At 39.6% G+C, this 16,661-nt stretch overlaps 2 protein-coding genes across 3 annotated transcripts; one reads left to right on the top strand and one right to left on the bottom strand.

Moving 5' to 3' along the window:
- Positions 1-503: 503 nt before the first annotated feature.
- Positions 504-6,380, bottom strand: vps36 (vacuolar protein sorting 36 homolog). The gene is made up of 14 exons (XM_042499295.1): positions 6,215-6,380; positions 5,948-6,016; positions 5,765-5,835; positions 4,626-4,740; positions 4,399-4,488; positions 3,754-3,840; positions 3,240-3,272; positions 2,483-2,560; positions 2,104-2,238; positions 1,915-1,980; positions 1,708-1,772; positions 1,251-1,335; positions 1,031-1,107; positions 504-918 (listed from the first exon to the last, which is right to left on the bottom strand). The coding sequence occupies exons 1-14, from the start codon at positions 6,308-6,310 to the stop codon at positions 837-839; spliced, it is 1,149 nt and encodes a 382-aa protein (XP_042355229.1). The 5' UTR covers positions 6,311-6,380; the 3' UTR covers positions 504-836.
- A 238-nt stretch (positions 6,381-6,618) lies between these two features.
- On the top strand, positions 6,619-16,267 carry proser1 (proline and serine rich 1). 2 transcript variants are annotated; one of them, XM_042499760.1, is made up of 12 exons: positions 6,619-7,215; positions 7,309-7,374; positions 7,750-7,818; positions 8,051-8,145; positions 8,238-8,331; positions 8,625-8,735; positions 9,266-9,367; positions 9,974-10,052; positions 10,324-10,416; positions 12,156-13,503; positions 14,722-14,866; positions 14,978-16,266. In XM_042499760.1, exons 1-12 carry the CDS (start codon positions 7,171-7,173, stop codon positions 15,101-15,103), a joined length of 2,373 nt encoding a protein of 790 aa, XP_042355694.1. In that variant the 5' UTR covers positions 6,619-7,170; the 3' UTR covers positions 15,104-16,266. The 2 variants fall into 2 exon arrangements, with proteins under 2 accessions (XP_042355694.1, XP_042355695.1); XM_042499761.1 differs by lacking the exon at positions 10,324-10,416 and having other exon boundaries at positions 14,978-16,267.
- The last annotated feature ends 394 nt before the right edge of the window (positions 16,268-16,661 follow it).

Genomic DNA, 16,661 nt, shown 5'->3' on the forward strand with positions numbered 1-16,661 from the left:
ATTTATTACCACCTCTGCAGTTATATGATATACTGTGAGCAGATACATGCACTTGTTTTTAAAAGCTTCACTGTGCCAATTAATGGGGTGCTTACCTTTCAGTTTGGCTTCAAAACAGTCATAACTGGAATTTCTACAACATAACGTCTGGAGTGAAGGGATTACCTGCCTGAAAAATGACATTTGGCAATATGCCTAATATTTTTATTAGCTTTAACCAAACTGACAGCAGATCACTCATTCATTTTATCTGTCTTTTCTTGAATGTGTTCCAGACAAAGGCTATTAAAGTCAAAGACGGTTTGACTGGAGAGGAGGAAAGAATCAAGATTGATGATGAAGACTGAAGATGTAAATTAACTGTTACCAGGACATCTGGGCATGTTCTCTCCCACTGCAGAAGTTAACACAGCTTGACAAGATTAATTTCTTAATTTCTTGTAAAACGGTATAAGATCTGCGACACAAGCATGTGGAAAAAAATGTACTCTGTATAGTCCATTAAAAAGTCCATTTTCCTAAACTTGTTTATTACTAAACACACATGACAATCGCTCCACCAAGCAGAGCAAAACCTGGAACACTTTGCTGCATGTACAGTATTTGCAGAATCTTGAACATTTCCTGGAAAAGTATCCAACTGATAAATTTAAAAGACAGAATCTAGCTCTCCAACAGTTAGAAAATAGACTGGACCAAATTTGACACAGCAGGCACTCTGCTGCTGCACATCAGTATGCATCACCTCTATATGCAAAGGATCAGTCTGTCAGTAGAGACAGTGCAGCCCAGTTGAAGTCATGTTTTCTATCTCAACAATAACGACTGGAAACAGGTCAAAAGAGGTTCGGGTAGAATCTCAAACCCTCAACAGAGTCATCTCTACACAGGTGGCCCATCTTCTCCGCCAGCAACAAACTGAAGATGAGGAGAGAAAAGAGAAGATGATGCAGAGAAATTAAAAAAAAGAAGAAAACATGTAACTGTTCTCATTGTTGTAAAACCATTGTGTATCTATGATTGAACATACCGCTCTTTGGACAGAAGAACAGAGAGACCCAATAGCTTTGCAAACTCCTCTGCTGTCAGAGAGCCTTTGTCTGAGACCTGCATTAGAGGAAGATGATGAAATGAGACAGAGATTAAGATAAAAACGTGACATATCTTGATTTTTAAAAAAATAGATATATCAATGCTGTTTGATCATTGATGTCAATGTCAGTATAATGTTTGTAACAGGGAAAGCTTACGCTGTCCAGTGCTGACGCTATCATTTCCTCTTCGCTGTGAGACTGCAGCTGGACCACCATCACACCGCTGTCAAACACACGCAGCCTACAAAGAGGGCAAGATGGATGAATGAAACAGTGTGTGAGAGATATGGACAGATTTGTGCTGAATGATCTTTAGTAAGCTAAAATCGGGAGCTAGCTAAAGAACATCTATCAGTTTTCGGGTACTACGACCAGCATGGTGAGGAAACAGGCCAGTATTTTTTTTAAACTCTGGGAAGTGACAGGAAATGACAGTTGCGGAGGTCTGGACAATACTTCCAACAACAGGAAGCCAGGCAGGAAGAGCCTGGACTCTGTAAAGCAAGCAACGACTCTGCCCTTTATTCCTTCAATAAACACACAGCCTGGTCTAAATGACTGTATGAAAGTGTGCACGGAAAAGTTAAACAATACAAAGACAAACAACACTCACCTCAACGGGAGCTTCAATGACTCAAACATCTTGCAGGCGTTTACCAAATCTTCTGGAGATAAAAGCTGTGCAAAGAGAAGGAAAAGTAACCTCAGTATCTTACACCGAAGATGTTTGTGTGTTGTGTGAATGTATTGACTGCAAAGTAGTTACATGCCCACTCAAGTATGATAAACTGTTTTGTGTGCGCATTTGTGTGAACATTACCTCCATCCCTCTAGCGCGGTTGACGAGACAGTACACCTCAGTGAGAGCCATCATACCTCCACGCTCCTGAGAAAAATGAAGAGAAAAAGAGCCAGAAACGGACAAGAAAGAAGAGAAAGTATTTAAACGAGTGCCTGATCTGTGCCTGTGTTGATGTAAATACATGACACATGCAAAATTGACACCTACCTCTAGAGGCGCCTGTAGCATATCTCCTAGCTGCTTAGCCAGCTGCATATGGTAATGTGTACCTGATCCATATGTTTCCCTGGTAACGGGGTTAGCAATACCCATGCTCAATAGGTAGGACTTAAATCGTATTGTCTGTAAAGCAGAAAATATTTGTTAATAAAAAGCAAACTATTTGAAAACCAACTTGTGGGCAATTAATTGTAAACATGCATGGTGTAGCAGCATTTTCTAATAACACCATCAGTTGTGTGTATAGATGAGAATATCACTTAAAGAATTTTATGATTAAAAGGTAAAGATTGCTGCATGTACATTAATTTGAAACTACAGCGATAGTCTCTGTTTCTGTGTGTGATTATGCTGTTCACACTCTCACCTCATCTTCTGTAATGTCTCCCTGCTTGTCTTTGATCTTATTGGCTATAGATCTGGATAGCTCCACCATCTCTTTGGCCTTTTAGTTTGTAAGACAAGTATTCAGTTAATTGCAAAATCATTCAGTTAATTGCACAACATAGCAGTGTATTATCTTAAAGGGATACCTCAACCACAAAATGATCACTTGTATATCAGTTATTCACCTTACATTGAATTCAAGACAAAAACCAAAGTTTTTTTGCATGCCTCCACAGTGAAAACTGAAAAAATTCTTGATGAATTGGAGTAAAAGGGGGTCCGCATTTATTATGCTTAGTACGTGCATTTTTGCTAAACCATAATATTAAACACTTAAAACTCTTAAATGTCACAGTCTCACGGATGTACAAGTAGCACTTGCGCAGGAGTATGTGAACAAATGTTTGATCATTTTTTTGTTAAACGTAGCCCCCTCCAATTCAAATCATCAAGAACTATCTAAGTTTTTGGATTCTTTGTTCACTATGGAGGCATGCGAGAAAAAATAACAGTTTTCTTCACAAATTTAGTGTAACACAGGATGAGTAGCTCATATACCAATGGTCATTTTATGAGTGAAGTATTCCTTTAACACAGGTTAGATATCCAGGTTTATGTTAACAATTACACAGTATTACTGTTAAAAATAATATAAAAAGGGCTTCAAAAAGGTCTAGAAATCTGTGAATCAAAAACCACAGGAAAATGTCAACATACAAAGGGAAAACATGTCTTACCTTTACCATCAGTTTACTGAGGTCCTCAAAGGCCTGAAAAAAAGAGACTAAATGGGTAATAGTGCTCAAAAATGTTCACAATTAAATAACCACAAAACTTCATGGCTACAGATGTCATTTAAATATCATTCCACAGCAGACCCATCCCTCCTCTGGCTGATGATAAAACTGAACATTGTCCTTCACCCCACTTTTTATGTCATACCTTTCATTAAGCTAAATATATGTGAATTTAATTTAATTTAATTGACATTCAAGACATACATACAGTATGTGCACCAGTGGTTGTTTTAACACACAACTTTGTGGTTGCCTAACGATTGTGGTCAGCTTGAATTCATGTCAGTCACAATAAATTCCAGTGGTGTTTTTGGCAGACAAAAAAAAATGTTCAATACATTCACAGAAACTTCTTTAATTAAATCACTTATGCTCAGTGTGTTCAAGGTCATTTTTATAGATATGTCTGAATACTTCAGCTTTCATATTATTAGAATATTTTTCTTTTCAGTACCTCAGAAATGTTTTTGTCTGTTTCTTTCCTCTTCTCCTCTATCTTCCTCTCAATGCCAACAATCCCCACAGCACGTGTCCTTCCTGCCTATATGACCACAAAGGAAAGAATAACACACGTAGTGAAACTGACAGGCAGTTTAAAGGCAGCCTTGAAGGACAAGGAAAGACAAACAGTGAGGAGGGAACAAACTGTGGTTGACTGCTGTTACAGTACATAAATCATTTTTGGTGGCAGTGAGTTCATAGTGTCTATCAATAAATAATGATGGAGTCAAACAGGCTACACAGAAGCTTAGTTTTACTTTTGGTGTTAGTTACAGAAATTGATGTTAAAGCCAATTTCTACTAACTGAGCAATGTGTGTCACTATTATGTATCAGCGAAAAGTCAAAGACAGAAGAATAAGACTATTTTTACTGCAAAACCCCAAAATACAGAGACAACACTGCCATCCTGTGGAACATTTTTGAAATGTGTCACTCCCATGTACATCATCTATAAAACAGTTTGGCTGATACAGTTAATGTCCAGTGGTGTGGAAACAAATTGCATAATGCTCTGGTATACCAAATCCAGCAATATAAGACAGTGGACAGGAAGAGATTCTAGTCGGATGAGAAGGAACATCCACTGTGTCTCTAACCTGTGAGCCGGTCCCTGTGGAGATGGGTTGTGAAACTGGTGTATTCTCCCATCTCTTCTGAGTCATTTCCTCTGTCAGCCTCCTGTAAAACTGCCAGTAAAATGACACCATGTCACTTCCAGATAATGGACAATCAAACAGTCTCATTATGGAGGTTTTCATTATGGAATAAACAGTAAGTACAAAAAAATAAATAAATGAGAGAGCTCTTTTATAAGTGGGACTACCTCAATCTGCCCGTGTTCTTTGAAGGACAGCTTGATGAATGAGTACTTGCTGTGTTGGTAAGGACCTGGCTCCTTGTTAGCAGGTGCTGGGTGCAGGTGGATAACTATTTTTGCACTAGAGGATGAGAGAGTCAAATAGTTAATTTACCATTTGCATCTTGTATATTGAAATTATTGTTGCTGTCAATAGTGCAATAGGGTAGCACCACTGCGTCCCCTGTTTTTACAAATAATGGTAAAACCTCCAAACTCACGGTTCACCTGCCAATTTATTTAGTTTCTTTATTTTTTTGAGCTTTCAATTGCATGGGGCTGTGATATTTTTCCCTAAATACAACTACCAGTGATCCTTTGATCAAAGTTCCATATTTAATTCACATGATGGCAACTGAGAAAACTTCATCCACTAATGAACACAACAAGATGCAGTATGTTGCTCAAAAAGGGTATAAATAGGACCTTTATTTAAGAGTTTTTCTTATTCGTGTGTTTGTTTGTTTGATCAAATAACACATTTTCGTATAGAGATAGAGAAACTGTATTGTCCACCTCAGTAGAAATTTGTCTTTGGCTTCGCTCAGACACAGCAAAGATATATACAAGCACATAAAACAGTACAACATTAAAAACGCATAAAGGTAAAATATACAAGATACGATAGTCCAAACAGGCAGGCAAAAGCAATATCTTATATAAATATTAATAAATAATAAATGATAGCACATCTTACAAAAAATATTTTTTTCAGGTACAATTATTCTGTGTTTACTGTCTGAAAGGCATATGAAATGAAGGACTTCTTATAAATATTACAACTGTTTTTTGGGACCCTAAATTAACGGCCAGACGGGAGCAGCTCAAACTCTGAGTGTAATGGATGTAAGGCATCTGCAATTATATGTTTGGCCTTCCTGCGTACAGCACTGTCAAATATATTGCTGAGTTGTTTCTGTGATTCGCCAATCACCTGCAATGTTGACTGAATCTTGGAGAGCTTGTTTTGCCCTTTACACTCAAATTGCCATATCATGCTGTTATGACCACACAAAATATTGTTTGCTCATTTTTTAATCATAATATTGAATCCCTACTTCTCATTTCTGTAGTAACTGTAGAAACCACAAGGTTCATTTCCTCACCTCTTTCCTATTCCTGCAGCCTGCTCCTCAAAGAAGATGATCTGTGACAGGGGCATAGCTATACAGCATTCCTGCAGAAGGTGATTTAAATACACAAGTCATCGTCTGAGTCAGCAAACAAAATGTAAGAATACAAATTTGCGAACAACAGCACCAACTCTCACACAATCACTGCTGTCTTACATGATTTTTAACGTCCCTCCAGATCAGCCGATGGGTGCTCAACAAGGCAACTCCAATATCCAGTTTAGCCTGGTACAAAGGCAGGAAAGACCAGTGCGTTATTATTTCTTCATATTGTATCACCTAAAACCACAATGATGTAACCGAACTCCATCGGCATCCCATGTACAGCGTCAATGTTGCTGTTTTATTTGACCATTAACATCGTTGCATGTTAACTTTTAGCTGCTGTGTTGTGTCCGGCCACAAACTTATATAAAACTATACCTTATCATCACCGTCATACAGTCTGACACCTCGTTGCTGGATAACTAAAGTTTCGTTTATTTCTAGGAGCCCATTTGACCACCAAAAGCGGTCCATTTTTGCTGTTTTAACAAAAAGAAAATATTGCGGACGAGACCAATTTTATGTTTACTTCCTGTACGCTGCCTGGGATCGGCCCGACACTGCCTGCAGAGAAACTCTCAAATAACACATACAATAATACAAGCTGGAATCAATTGTATCGATAATCATATTGACAGTAGATACATTTTTTGTTCTGATAATTTTACCCAAACTATCTGAAATGTGTCGTTTTAAAACAGTTTGCTACACGATGTCTTTTCTGACAGGCTGCCTCAGAGGGGTCCTCTCCGGTGTTGACGTTACTAGCGCCAGCTGTCAGAGGAAGCTAGGAAGCTGCTATCTTTCTTAGCGCTTTATTATGAGATTTTTAATGAATCTTTACATTTTCTAGTCTAGATCGAAATGATCGCTATCACTGGATTTAAACTGAACTTGAGTGAACATATTTACATTTTTTTCGCATTTCCTAGTGTCTTTGTGTTGAGCAGTGTACAGCATTGAGGTAGCTGTAGCTGGCTAGCTTGTTGTTAGCTGCGGACAAATCTGGTGCAGACAGGTTTTGCACTGCAGACACAGCTTCTCTTGTTTGGAAGTCATTGTTCATGGGCGGAAAGTTGTATTATATATAAGGACTGTAAAGACCATGCAGTTATATTACAGACCTAATGATTTACTGTGGATATGCAATGTTTTTAATTATGCTTTCGCAGCATTATGAATTAAATCAGTAACGTTGGATTAGTAACGTAGTAATAAGACATTTTATCTTGGATCGCCTTATCTGTTGTATTGAAAAAAGTGTATTTACCAATTGCGTGTTAGCCTAATATAACTGTAATTATTGATAAAGGCGAACGTTTGAATCAACAAAAATGGATAAGAAATCATTTGATATAGTCTTGGATGAGATAAGAAAGGTAAGGAGTGTTTAATCCCAAACTTTGCGTTCGATTTAAAATGTGAAATCATTTCAACTCCGGGATTTGACAATTTTTCTTTCTGTGTTTCAGTGCGTCCTGACCGACCAGCGGATCAAAGCCATAGAGCAGGTGCATGGGTATTTCTCCAGCGAGCAGGTAAGTGTCCAAACAGCACCACTATCATGTGATCACACTAGAAAGACAGAGTCCCCACACATCTGTGAAATCCTCATAACTCGCGTGTGTCGCAAAGCTCTTAAACGCACATTAGAGGATAACATAGTCCGAAAATACATCTCTATCCCTCATATTTAAATCTGATAGTATTACTAGCTCTACACTTACCTTATAACCAGTGCTGCATATGACTAGAGTTTAACAATGATTTTTTATGTACAATGGAACTCTTGTGTTATGTTTTGTTACTCCATACTGATGATAAATGGTGGAGATGCAATTGCTGTTTTACTGTCAAACAACGGTTTGCAGCTCTAGTGTTATGAGCTGAAATACTTTCTTGAACATTTGCAGGTGATGGAGATACTGAAGTATTTCTCATGGGCGGAACCACAGATAAAAGCAGTTAAAGCTCTGCAGCATGTAAGTAAAATGTGCTTTAAGTGATCAGCGCCACAATTTATGATTTGCATTGATTAATGTGTTTATTCATTTTTACTGTGCTAAAAAAATATCTAAGTTTGTAAAAACAAGTACGACATTAACATTAGTGAAGCTGTAAAATGTATTATGTTGTGTTGAATTGCTACCTTTCTCTGTCATTGGTGTGTTGTACATTTCAAATTAAATATGTTTCCTCTTCTGTTGCCCTCAGAAAATGGTTGCAATCCCCACAACCAAAGTTGCAAATATCCTGAATTGCTTCACCTTCTCAAAGGACAGACTGATTGTCCTGGAACTAATAGCTTTGTGAGTACATTTTTAAATACACTGAAGCACCCTGAATGGACTGAAAAAAAGTTAAAACAAGTTGTAATTCTGCATTTCTATTCCCTTTCCAGGAATATTTCAGATGCTCAAAATTATCGTCCTGTTGAGGATTTGTTTCGCATACACTTGTCTGAGAAGAAGCGGGCTCGCAGGATACTGGAGCAAGTACGTTTACCTTTACAAATTTAATTACGGTGTTGTTTGTGTTCTCAGTAGGTTAAGAGAGAAACCCTATTTGTTAATCATACGTCTTGGTATCAGTACACTGTGTGGACTCCTTTTGTTAGCAGAATAAATATTGCCTTGTGATATGTACCGGGTCAACAAAATGATTCAATTGAAAAATAATAAAGCGATCTAAGATTAAGCTTTTAGAATAGCTTTGTGCAAGTATGCATTATCCTTGATGTCCCTAATAATATATGACAATATATGACAAACACCTTCTGTGTCACTAGGTTTGTAAGGTTGGATGCAAGGCTCCTGTTGCCATGATCTCCTCCTGTGGTATGATACCAGGAAATCCATACCCTAAAGGTAGACCCAGCCTGGTCAGTGGCACATTCCCTGTAAGTATGCACACAGCTCTCTGTTTAGCTCTCCTGAAGATCTAGATTTTGTTTTCCATGTTGGTGTGTAGGTCCGTATAACTTTTTTTCTGTTTGACCGTCATGTCTCAGTTTATTAGAGAACAGAACAAAGACCTTTAGCACTGTATGTGCGCAAATTAAAAAAGGGACTGTGAGTTATATCTTCATAAATTGTTGATATTGCATTTTGGATACTGTATAGTAAAGGTATTTTTGTAATTTACAAAGCTGGTAAAAAGTTGTGCTATAAACAGTGTTGTGTAGATTACACATGAAAGCTGAATACAACTAAAGAAGATGATTGGTGATTTCTCACTGTGAAAAACTCTGTCAGTGCCATACAAAATAATCAAATTGGGCTGTAATAGATGAATATGATACTGAGTTTATTTCTTTTTCTTCAGATTTTAATTTAAGTATATGACACAAAGTTGCAAATGTCTAATGATGTCTTTGTCTCTTCAAAATAAGCTTGACCATATAAAAATGGGTTTCTTTTATGATCACAGGGAATCCCTCCAGTAAAGAAAGAAGGTGACAAGAAAGATGAGCCCTCTAACAGCCTAGAGGGGAAAGGAATTGCTGCTCGCATCATTGGACCCTTCAAACCGGTATGCTCCACCCTGGGAATCACCTACTTATGATGTTATATGGCTGGGATGCCAAACACAAACCTCCTGAGTGACGAGACCTCACATGACTCATTACTATCATTGCTTTCATGTGATAGAAATGTCAACCCACATGTCAAAGTGTAGTATACACACTAATGATTGACCAGGGAGAGAATGTTAAATGGACTTGTCACTGAACAACGGAGAGCATGAGCAAACGCATGCAGAGACAAATGAGTAATGAATGAGTAAGACTACACTGACAGACACTCTTCTGATTTAGAAGTGAAACACTGAAATCGACTTTGCACTCCGTGCTCCAGCTAATTCTGTATAATGTACATGTTCTGATGACTGACGAGGCTATAAAAGATGTCTGACTTCTGCTATTCATTGATAATAATCATCTTGGAATATGGGAACATGACAGAAAAATGACCGCTATGTGCTGCATAACTATACAAAGCAGCTGTTTGATTTTGAAGTTTGAAGAATTTTCACTCAGCGGTATCCTCAGTGTAATCAATGTCTTAGTTGCTTTATACCAACTTGAATTAGAAAGTATGAGCTGAATAGTTAAGTGTTTTATATGTTTTGTCCTAGTTTCCCTCAACCTACAACCCTCATCGGCCTGTGCCCTACCCTATACCACCGTGCAGACCCCATGCCACCATCGCTCCAAGTAAGTAACGGCCCACGAACACGCCCATCCCTACTCTCCCCTTTCCTGCCATGTAATAAAACACTGTATACAACCGGTCACTGATAAGGAAGCAGACATGTAAGTTTGAGGGCTCTCAGACATTTGAGAAACTAATAATGCTGCTTTGAGTGGTTTTAGGTACAACTTGGCCTTTTCTTACTGCCATCTGGGATTGGTTGAGGTATCATTGCTAGTGGGGTGTGTGATTCTTTCTGTGTGGACGCTGTTAATATTTGCAATTGCCACTCAGGTGCGTACAACAACGCAGGCCTTGTTTCTGTGGGAGGGGTTATAACAGCCAACGTGCCCCCTCCCCCCTACAGCTCCACCCACAAAGTTGCAGGTATGATACAATGGAAGCGCGCGTGTGTGTGTGACAGCAAGTAGATACTCCTTTAAGCTTGCTGCCTAACTACCTGGCATGCTGCTTATTTGCGCTTATCAAGTTCAATGCCTTTTATCAGGTGAAGAATGCGCTTCTTACTTCTGGGGTACACTGAGTGACCAGAAAAATATGCCCCCATCTAATGCAATTCAATACAACAGCTGTGTATTTGATTCCTTTAATTCATGACTGTTTAAATGATGTTATAATGTTCGAGGGAGGTGTCGCTGTATTAGACTGCATTACATCCAGTGCAAACGAATTTCTTTTATATCTGATACACTGAAATGCGGTATTTGTTCTCTTCCAAATATGTATGAGAAGTAGGCTAAACGGAAAATTCAGCATTAACATGCAAACAATTGAAACAGTAGTCAAAAACAGGCTGTTGTATTGTATTGCAGAACAACATGCAGGTACTTCTGTTTTCTGGTCAGTCAGTGTTGTATGCTTTGGTGAACTGTGAGGATTGGGACTTTGGTTGCCTGGACTGGGAACAGCTTCAAACTAATGTCATTAATCTTTTTCTTTCTGGAATCATGCTGTGTGCTGGCATTTAACATGCATTGCCTGGGATAACGTTTTTGTTTTTTTTGTTTTTTTAAATGCACTAAGTTTTCACAGTTGATATACATCTTTTAGGGCCTTTGGGGAGATGTGTGTACACTCTAGGCTTGGGGGGTATCAATATATTATGATATACTGGGGTATTATAAACACTGTCAAGAATACAAACTCTACTCTTTCTATTAAACTGATATGTAGATGCTGTATTGAGGCGATGTATTACAGTACACAACATGCACCACCAGAGGTCAGTCTACTGCTGGAACTGACAGCTGAGCTGCGAAAGATAGTGACTGGAAAATGGTGGGGATAACATTACAGGACTGGGAAATTTTTTTTTAAAAAGCCCTTTCTCCTGTTAAGGAATATTACCTCATGTAACATGATGTTGAGATGACTTCTTACAACTACAAAATTAGTTTATTAGCCACATGATTTTATTCAGCACAGCATCTCAACAAGTATCATTGGGTCCTCCAGCAAGAGGAGCAGGTATTTCCTATCTATTCATGGTTCTGTGGGCCATAAGTATCTAAACACAGCAACACCTGTAGGCTAGACAAACTCATACATTCATACACATGCTACAATTACCAGCAGCTCACTTTTTTTTTTAAAACCACAAATACTGTTATATTGCATATACCCGGTATAATCTCAGGAAGGCATTAAAAAGTAGATACCGCCCAAGCCTAATATGCTAAAAGGTGTCTTATGTTGCAATAAATTGACAGATGTACAAAGCAGTGATAAGATAAGCACACTGTGCAATCAAAGTTAATTTGAGGTTACCAAGTTAATTATTCAAACATTTCCCCAAAGGTAAGAAGAAGACTTATTCCAATCGTGAAAATTATTAGAAAGATTTTCCATGTATTAAGTCATACGCAGATGTGCTCTCTGGCTATTCCTCCTTGCTAGGTCTATTCTTTTTTAGATGTAAGTGGACTGCTTTTTCTACAATAGTTTGTTGGGTCTTAACCCATTCTGTCTGTGTCCTGGAATGAAATTTGCTTTGAACAATAACACTATTGATCGGAAAAAAAAATGTATTTCATCTTTTTTTTTCTTAATAGTACTTGTTGTTTAGATGATCTTTTTCACCAAATCTGATCTTTTTCTCCCTCCAGGTTATGCCAAACCAGGCAATCCACAGCACACCACACCTGGAGTCAACAGCGGGCCCCTCCTCATCCCCCATGGGTCCACGCCTTCTACCCCTGTCCAACCCCAAGCTTCTCCTGCTCAGCCACCTCCAACAACCCCTATCACACCAGTTTTCCCCGGCATGGTGCCCTCTCACAACCCAAATGCCCCCTCTCCCTCCCCTGCTCCATCCCCATCTGTGATCAAAGCAGGTCCACAGACCCCCACTGGCCATGCCACACCTACACCCTCATCTGTCATTAAAGCTCACACCCCTTCAGGCACCCCTTGTGGAACTCCCATCCCCGGCAGCGGGGGTTTTTCACCTTCCCCGTTCCATGGCGTTTCCCGACCTGGCACCCCTGCTACCTCCCGCAGCGGCCCAGACCCCTTATCTCAGACGAACTCCATGGGCTCAACTCAGCAGAGGGTTTATTCCCAGTCCACAGACCACCAGTCAGGACCCACCCACCCTGGCATACACCCACAATCAGGTAACCCCTCTGGGTCAGTGATCAGAAGTTACACCCCCTCTGCACCATCCACTCCAGTTATTCCAAACTGTTCCACCCCAGGCCCCAGTCCCAAACCCTCGCCAGCTCATTCTGCACAGATTCAGGCCGCCATGGCTGCGGCTGGAGCCCTGAACAGACACACCGGGGGGAGTAACAGTGGCAGTAACAGCCCTGTGCCTTCTGCTTTCAAAGGCACCTCTCGCTCTGGCACTCCGTCTCTTAGCTCGCTTGTGGTACCAGGTTCTGCGCAGGCTGCCCTAGCTCGCTCCTTGGGTCTGTCACACCCCTCAGGTTCTCCTCAAGTCTCTCTCTCTAGTCCTGTTGCCATCACCGGCCTCCAAGGTCTGTCCTCCAGCCCGGCACCCTCTCATTACCCCGGCCTGTCCCCCTTTTCCTCACTTTCCTCCTCGCTCCCTTCTTCCTCCATGCCTTCTTCCATGCCTGCAATGCCTCCCACTACCAACATTTCAAACCATCCACAAACCTCCATCTACCCAGGCCTGACTTCCAACACTGCCCCTGCCGCAGCCTCCCCCTTCGGTCTGGGCCTCACCTCTGGCCCCTCTATATTCCCAGGCCTCCCGCCTGGGCCTAGCACTGCTGCCTTCCCGGGGTTGGGGGTTTCAGGGGGCCACGGCGCTGGGAGCCCTGTGTTGTCTTCATTCATGGGACTGCCAGGGGCCTCTTCGTCTTCAGTAGCATCCGTGGCACCTCTGCAGGCAGCTGCAGTGGCAGCAGCAGCTGCAGCTGGAGTTCCATCATCATCGCCAGTTTTGCCAGGCTTTGCGTCTGCTTTCAGCTCAAACTTCCAGCCTGGGTATGTGAGCTCTGAAAAATAATTAATCTCAAATAAACCTAATATTTTTTTATTGATTTCCAAATATTATTTCATTTAGCTTATATAAAAAGTCCAGAGCAGCTACTGAATTCTAATGTAGGTCTCTGAATGCCAATTTTGCTAACCGTTACAGTCGTCCAATTTTGTGTCTCCATTTCCAGTGATCAGAGTAGTTAGTGGTCAGGATTGTCATTGATTTCTGCTTAGTGTAAAATGGCTGTATAAATGACACCATAAATCATGTATATTGATTTTCCACTTTGGGGGTTTATAGGTGGAAACACTGCACCTTAGTGCAAAGTCCTACTGTGAAGTGTCAGGCGTAGACTTTGGTTTGTGTTGTCTCAGAGTTCTAGGTGGTTATTGTCTGCCATATATTACGCATGTTATCTTTTCAATGAGCAAGTGTTGCACAAATGCAAGCCTCACATATTGTTGACAGTTCACGCACTCAAGAAGCAGGTGGATCTGTCTTTGAAGAGCTTTTAAATGAGCAAGCTTGACTTAATATGTTCATACAAAGGGAGTGCCAAATTTGTATAGAATGTTAAGAAAAAATATAAACCCATGTATACTTAGGATGAATGTTAAATCCAAGCATACACCACCTTTACACTAGTTTTCCTATCACTGTTATTTATAAGAAACAATATCCACTGCATGCAAACAGATTTATAGTTCCAAATTTTTTGTTTTAGACATTTTGATTAATGTGCTTATTTGCTTTGTGGCGGAGTAGAGTGCTGTAACCTCTTGGGTCTCCTTTTCTTTTTTTAAATACAGATTAAACAGATAAGATATAGTGTTAAGGCTAGCTGCTAAGCTAACAGGATGTTACATGTGAAAAAAAATGTGAGAATATGTCTTTTAATCTTACTCTCTGCCATGCATATTTTCTAAAATATTAAATAGTTTCTTTGAAGTACAACGCAAAAAATAGTCATTACGAGTCTTACAGTCAAAATATGTTCCTGTTTTCCATCTATCGGTATGTAAGAAAATACTGACATTGGTGGAAGTGACACTTCATATATTATTCATATATTCATATTTATCAAATCATATATTATCACACTAGATTAAATTTAGCTCTGTAATCACTGTTTTTTAATTTTTTTTTTTAAACACAGCAGATAAAGAATAATGTGGAATAACATTACAAGTAAAATAACACTGTGTGTGTTCTACGTGTTATAGGTTGAGCAGTGGACTCCAGCCTCCAGGAAGCAGCGGGTTCCCCGGCTTGCTGTCCTTCCCTGGAGTACCAGGCTTCTCTCCCTCTGCCTCCCCTGCTACCCTCAGCGGCCTCCACAACCCAGCCATGCAGTCTGCACTGCTGCAGGTAGGCACACACGCTAACACACTATACTCTGGCAGAGTATAAGTATTTGAATATCAGTTTGATAAAAACTTCGCTCCTACAAAAACACGGCTTTTCTTTGTCTCGCTCCAGGCTCATCCCACATCTGCTTTGGAGAGCTTTCCTCCTCAGTCCAACAGCTTCACCAACTACCCTGCAGGGCCAGGAAACCCCTTCCCCCTCCAACCAGGCTTGCACCCCCAGTTGGGTTGGCAGTGAAACACACACTACACTTTGAAACATTGAGTACACTTACACGCTGATCCCTATCGTACACCCTGCCCTACCTTTTTAGCAGCTGACACGTTTTCTTTTTTGGCCTTGAACTCTGAAGAGCACAGGACAGATTGAAAGAGTGTCAGTAATGCGTATGTTACAGCCAGAACGACTTACTGCTACAGGAAACACAATCATGAAAACAGATACATTTCCTACATTATTCATAGTGAACAGTTGTAAATATCAGTTGTCAAAGTTGTTAGGTTTTGAAAGTAGACCGTAACTGGTTTTAATGTTAGCTGGCTGTTTTTAATCGAGTTTATCAACATTTATTAGTGAATAATGAATTCTAGAAATGGAAACGTGTACATGATATCATGTAATGAATTGACGGTATCCCGATGTAGTATTTTATGTCAGGTCTCAGTGGAAAGGACGTGAATGATTCTGATTGACTGTCCTGAGCTGAATATTGTATTATGACATGGAATTTTTAGGTGACTCATTGTTTATTGAGCTGTATGGCGCAATCATATTTTGAAGTGGATACACCTTAAATAATTTGTGAACCTTGTGATGTGTAAAGGTGGGAATGTTGTACACAAAAACCTGCATCAGCCAGCGTCACTTATGGTATTTTCAGTGAACACACACTTGTGGCTTATGGTTTACTGTGAATAAAATTTGACCGATGTCACGATGCTAGTGCTATTAATACAGTATTTGACCAGGTATACTGTATGCAGACGTTTCTGACAACTAGCATAATATTGATTGATTTATGGACTTGAGATATAAAATGTCTGTATTCTTCAAAAATGCTTTGCAAGATAGTAAAAGTGTAATTTTACCTCAGTTACTGTACGCCTCGGTACACTCAGAGACAGTTGAGAGTAACTGATACATTTTGTCGCTTTGTGTTTTATTTGTTTTGCTCTTATTTTTGTATTCGCACCTGTTTTATTATTTTGTCAGTAAACTGCTGGTTGCTGTAGCTGTCGCTGTATCTCTATTCTGTGTGACGCTATCAAGGAAGCCCCGTGAATAGAAGTATTGAAGGTGGAAAAAACAACGTGTAGATAATTAATGACGGCTAAATGCAGATTGTGTAGTTAAAAGCCAGCTATCATTTTAAAGAGGTGTAACAAGCACCTATTTATGTGACTTTTTAATAAAAGATTAAAAAAAAAAGGTTGTAATGTTTGATAAATTGCAAGTGCACCAGGCTAATAAAAAGAAGCGTATGTAGTAAAGGGATATCTGCATGCACATACTTTACAGTGTCAGCAGAGTCAAGGTTCATAGTCAAAGAGAGTGAATTAGAATACTTGTTATTAATTAATGTTACATGGTTGATATGTACTGCTAGTGGTGGCAAACCTATACCTTCATTGATATGAAATTATTATTTTGTTGTTTGTTATTTTATCCAACCTAGTATTGTACGTTTTACAACCAATTTACAGTCCACTTAGGGCTCTCTACACATTTATCATGAGAATCTAATATTGCTCAACACTCCGACACAGCCTCGGTCATGTGTCAGTTAGTCATGAGC

This window comes from Plectropomus leopardus, chromosome 13 (assembly GCF_008729295.1).
Source record: "Plectropomus leopardus isolate mb chromosome 13, YSFRI_Pleo_2.0, whole genome shotgun sequence".
Lineage (NCBI taxonomy): Eukaryota > Metazoa > Chordata > Actinopteri > Perciformes > Serranidae > Plectropomus > Plectropomus leopardus.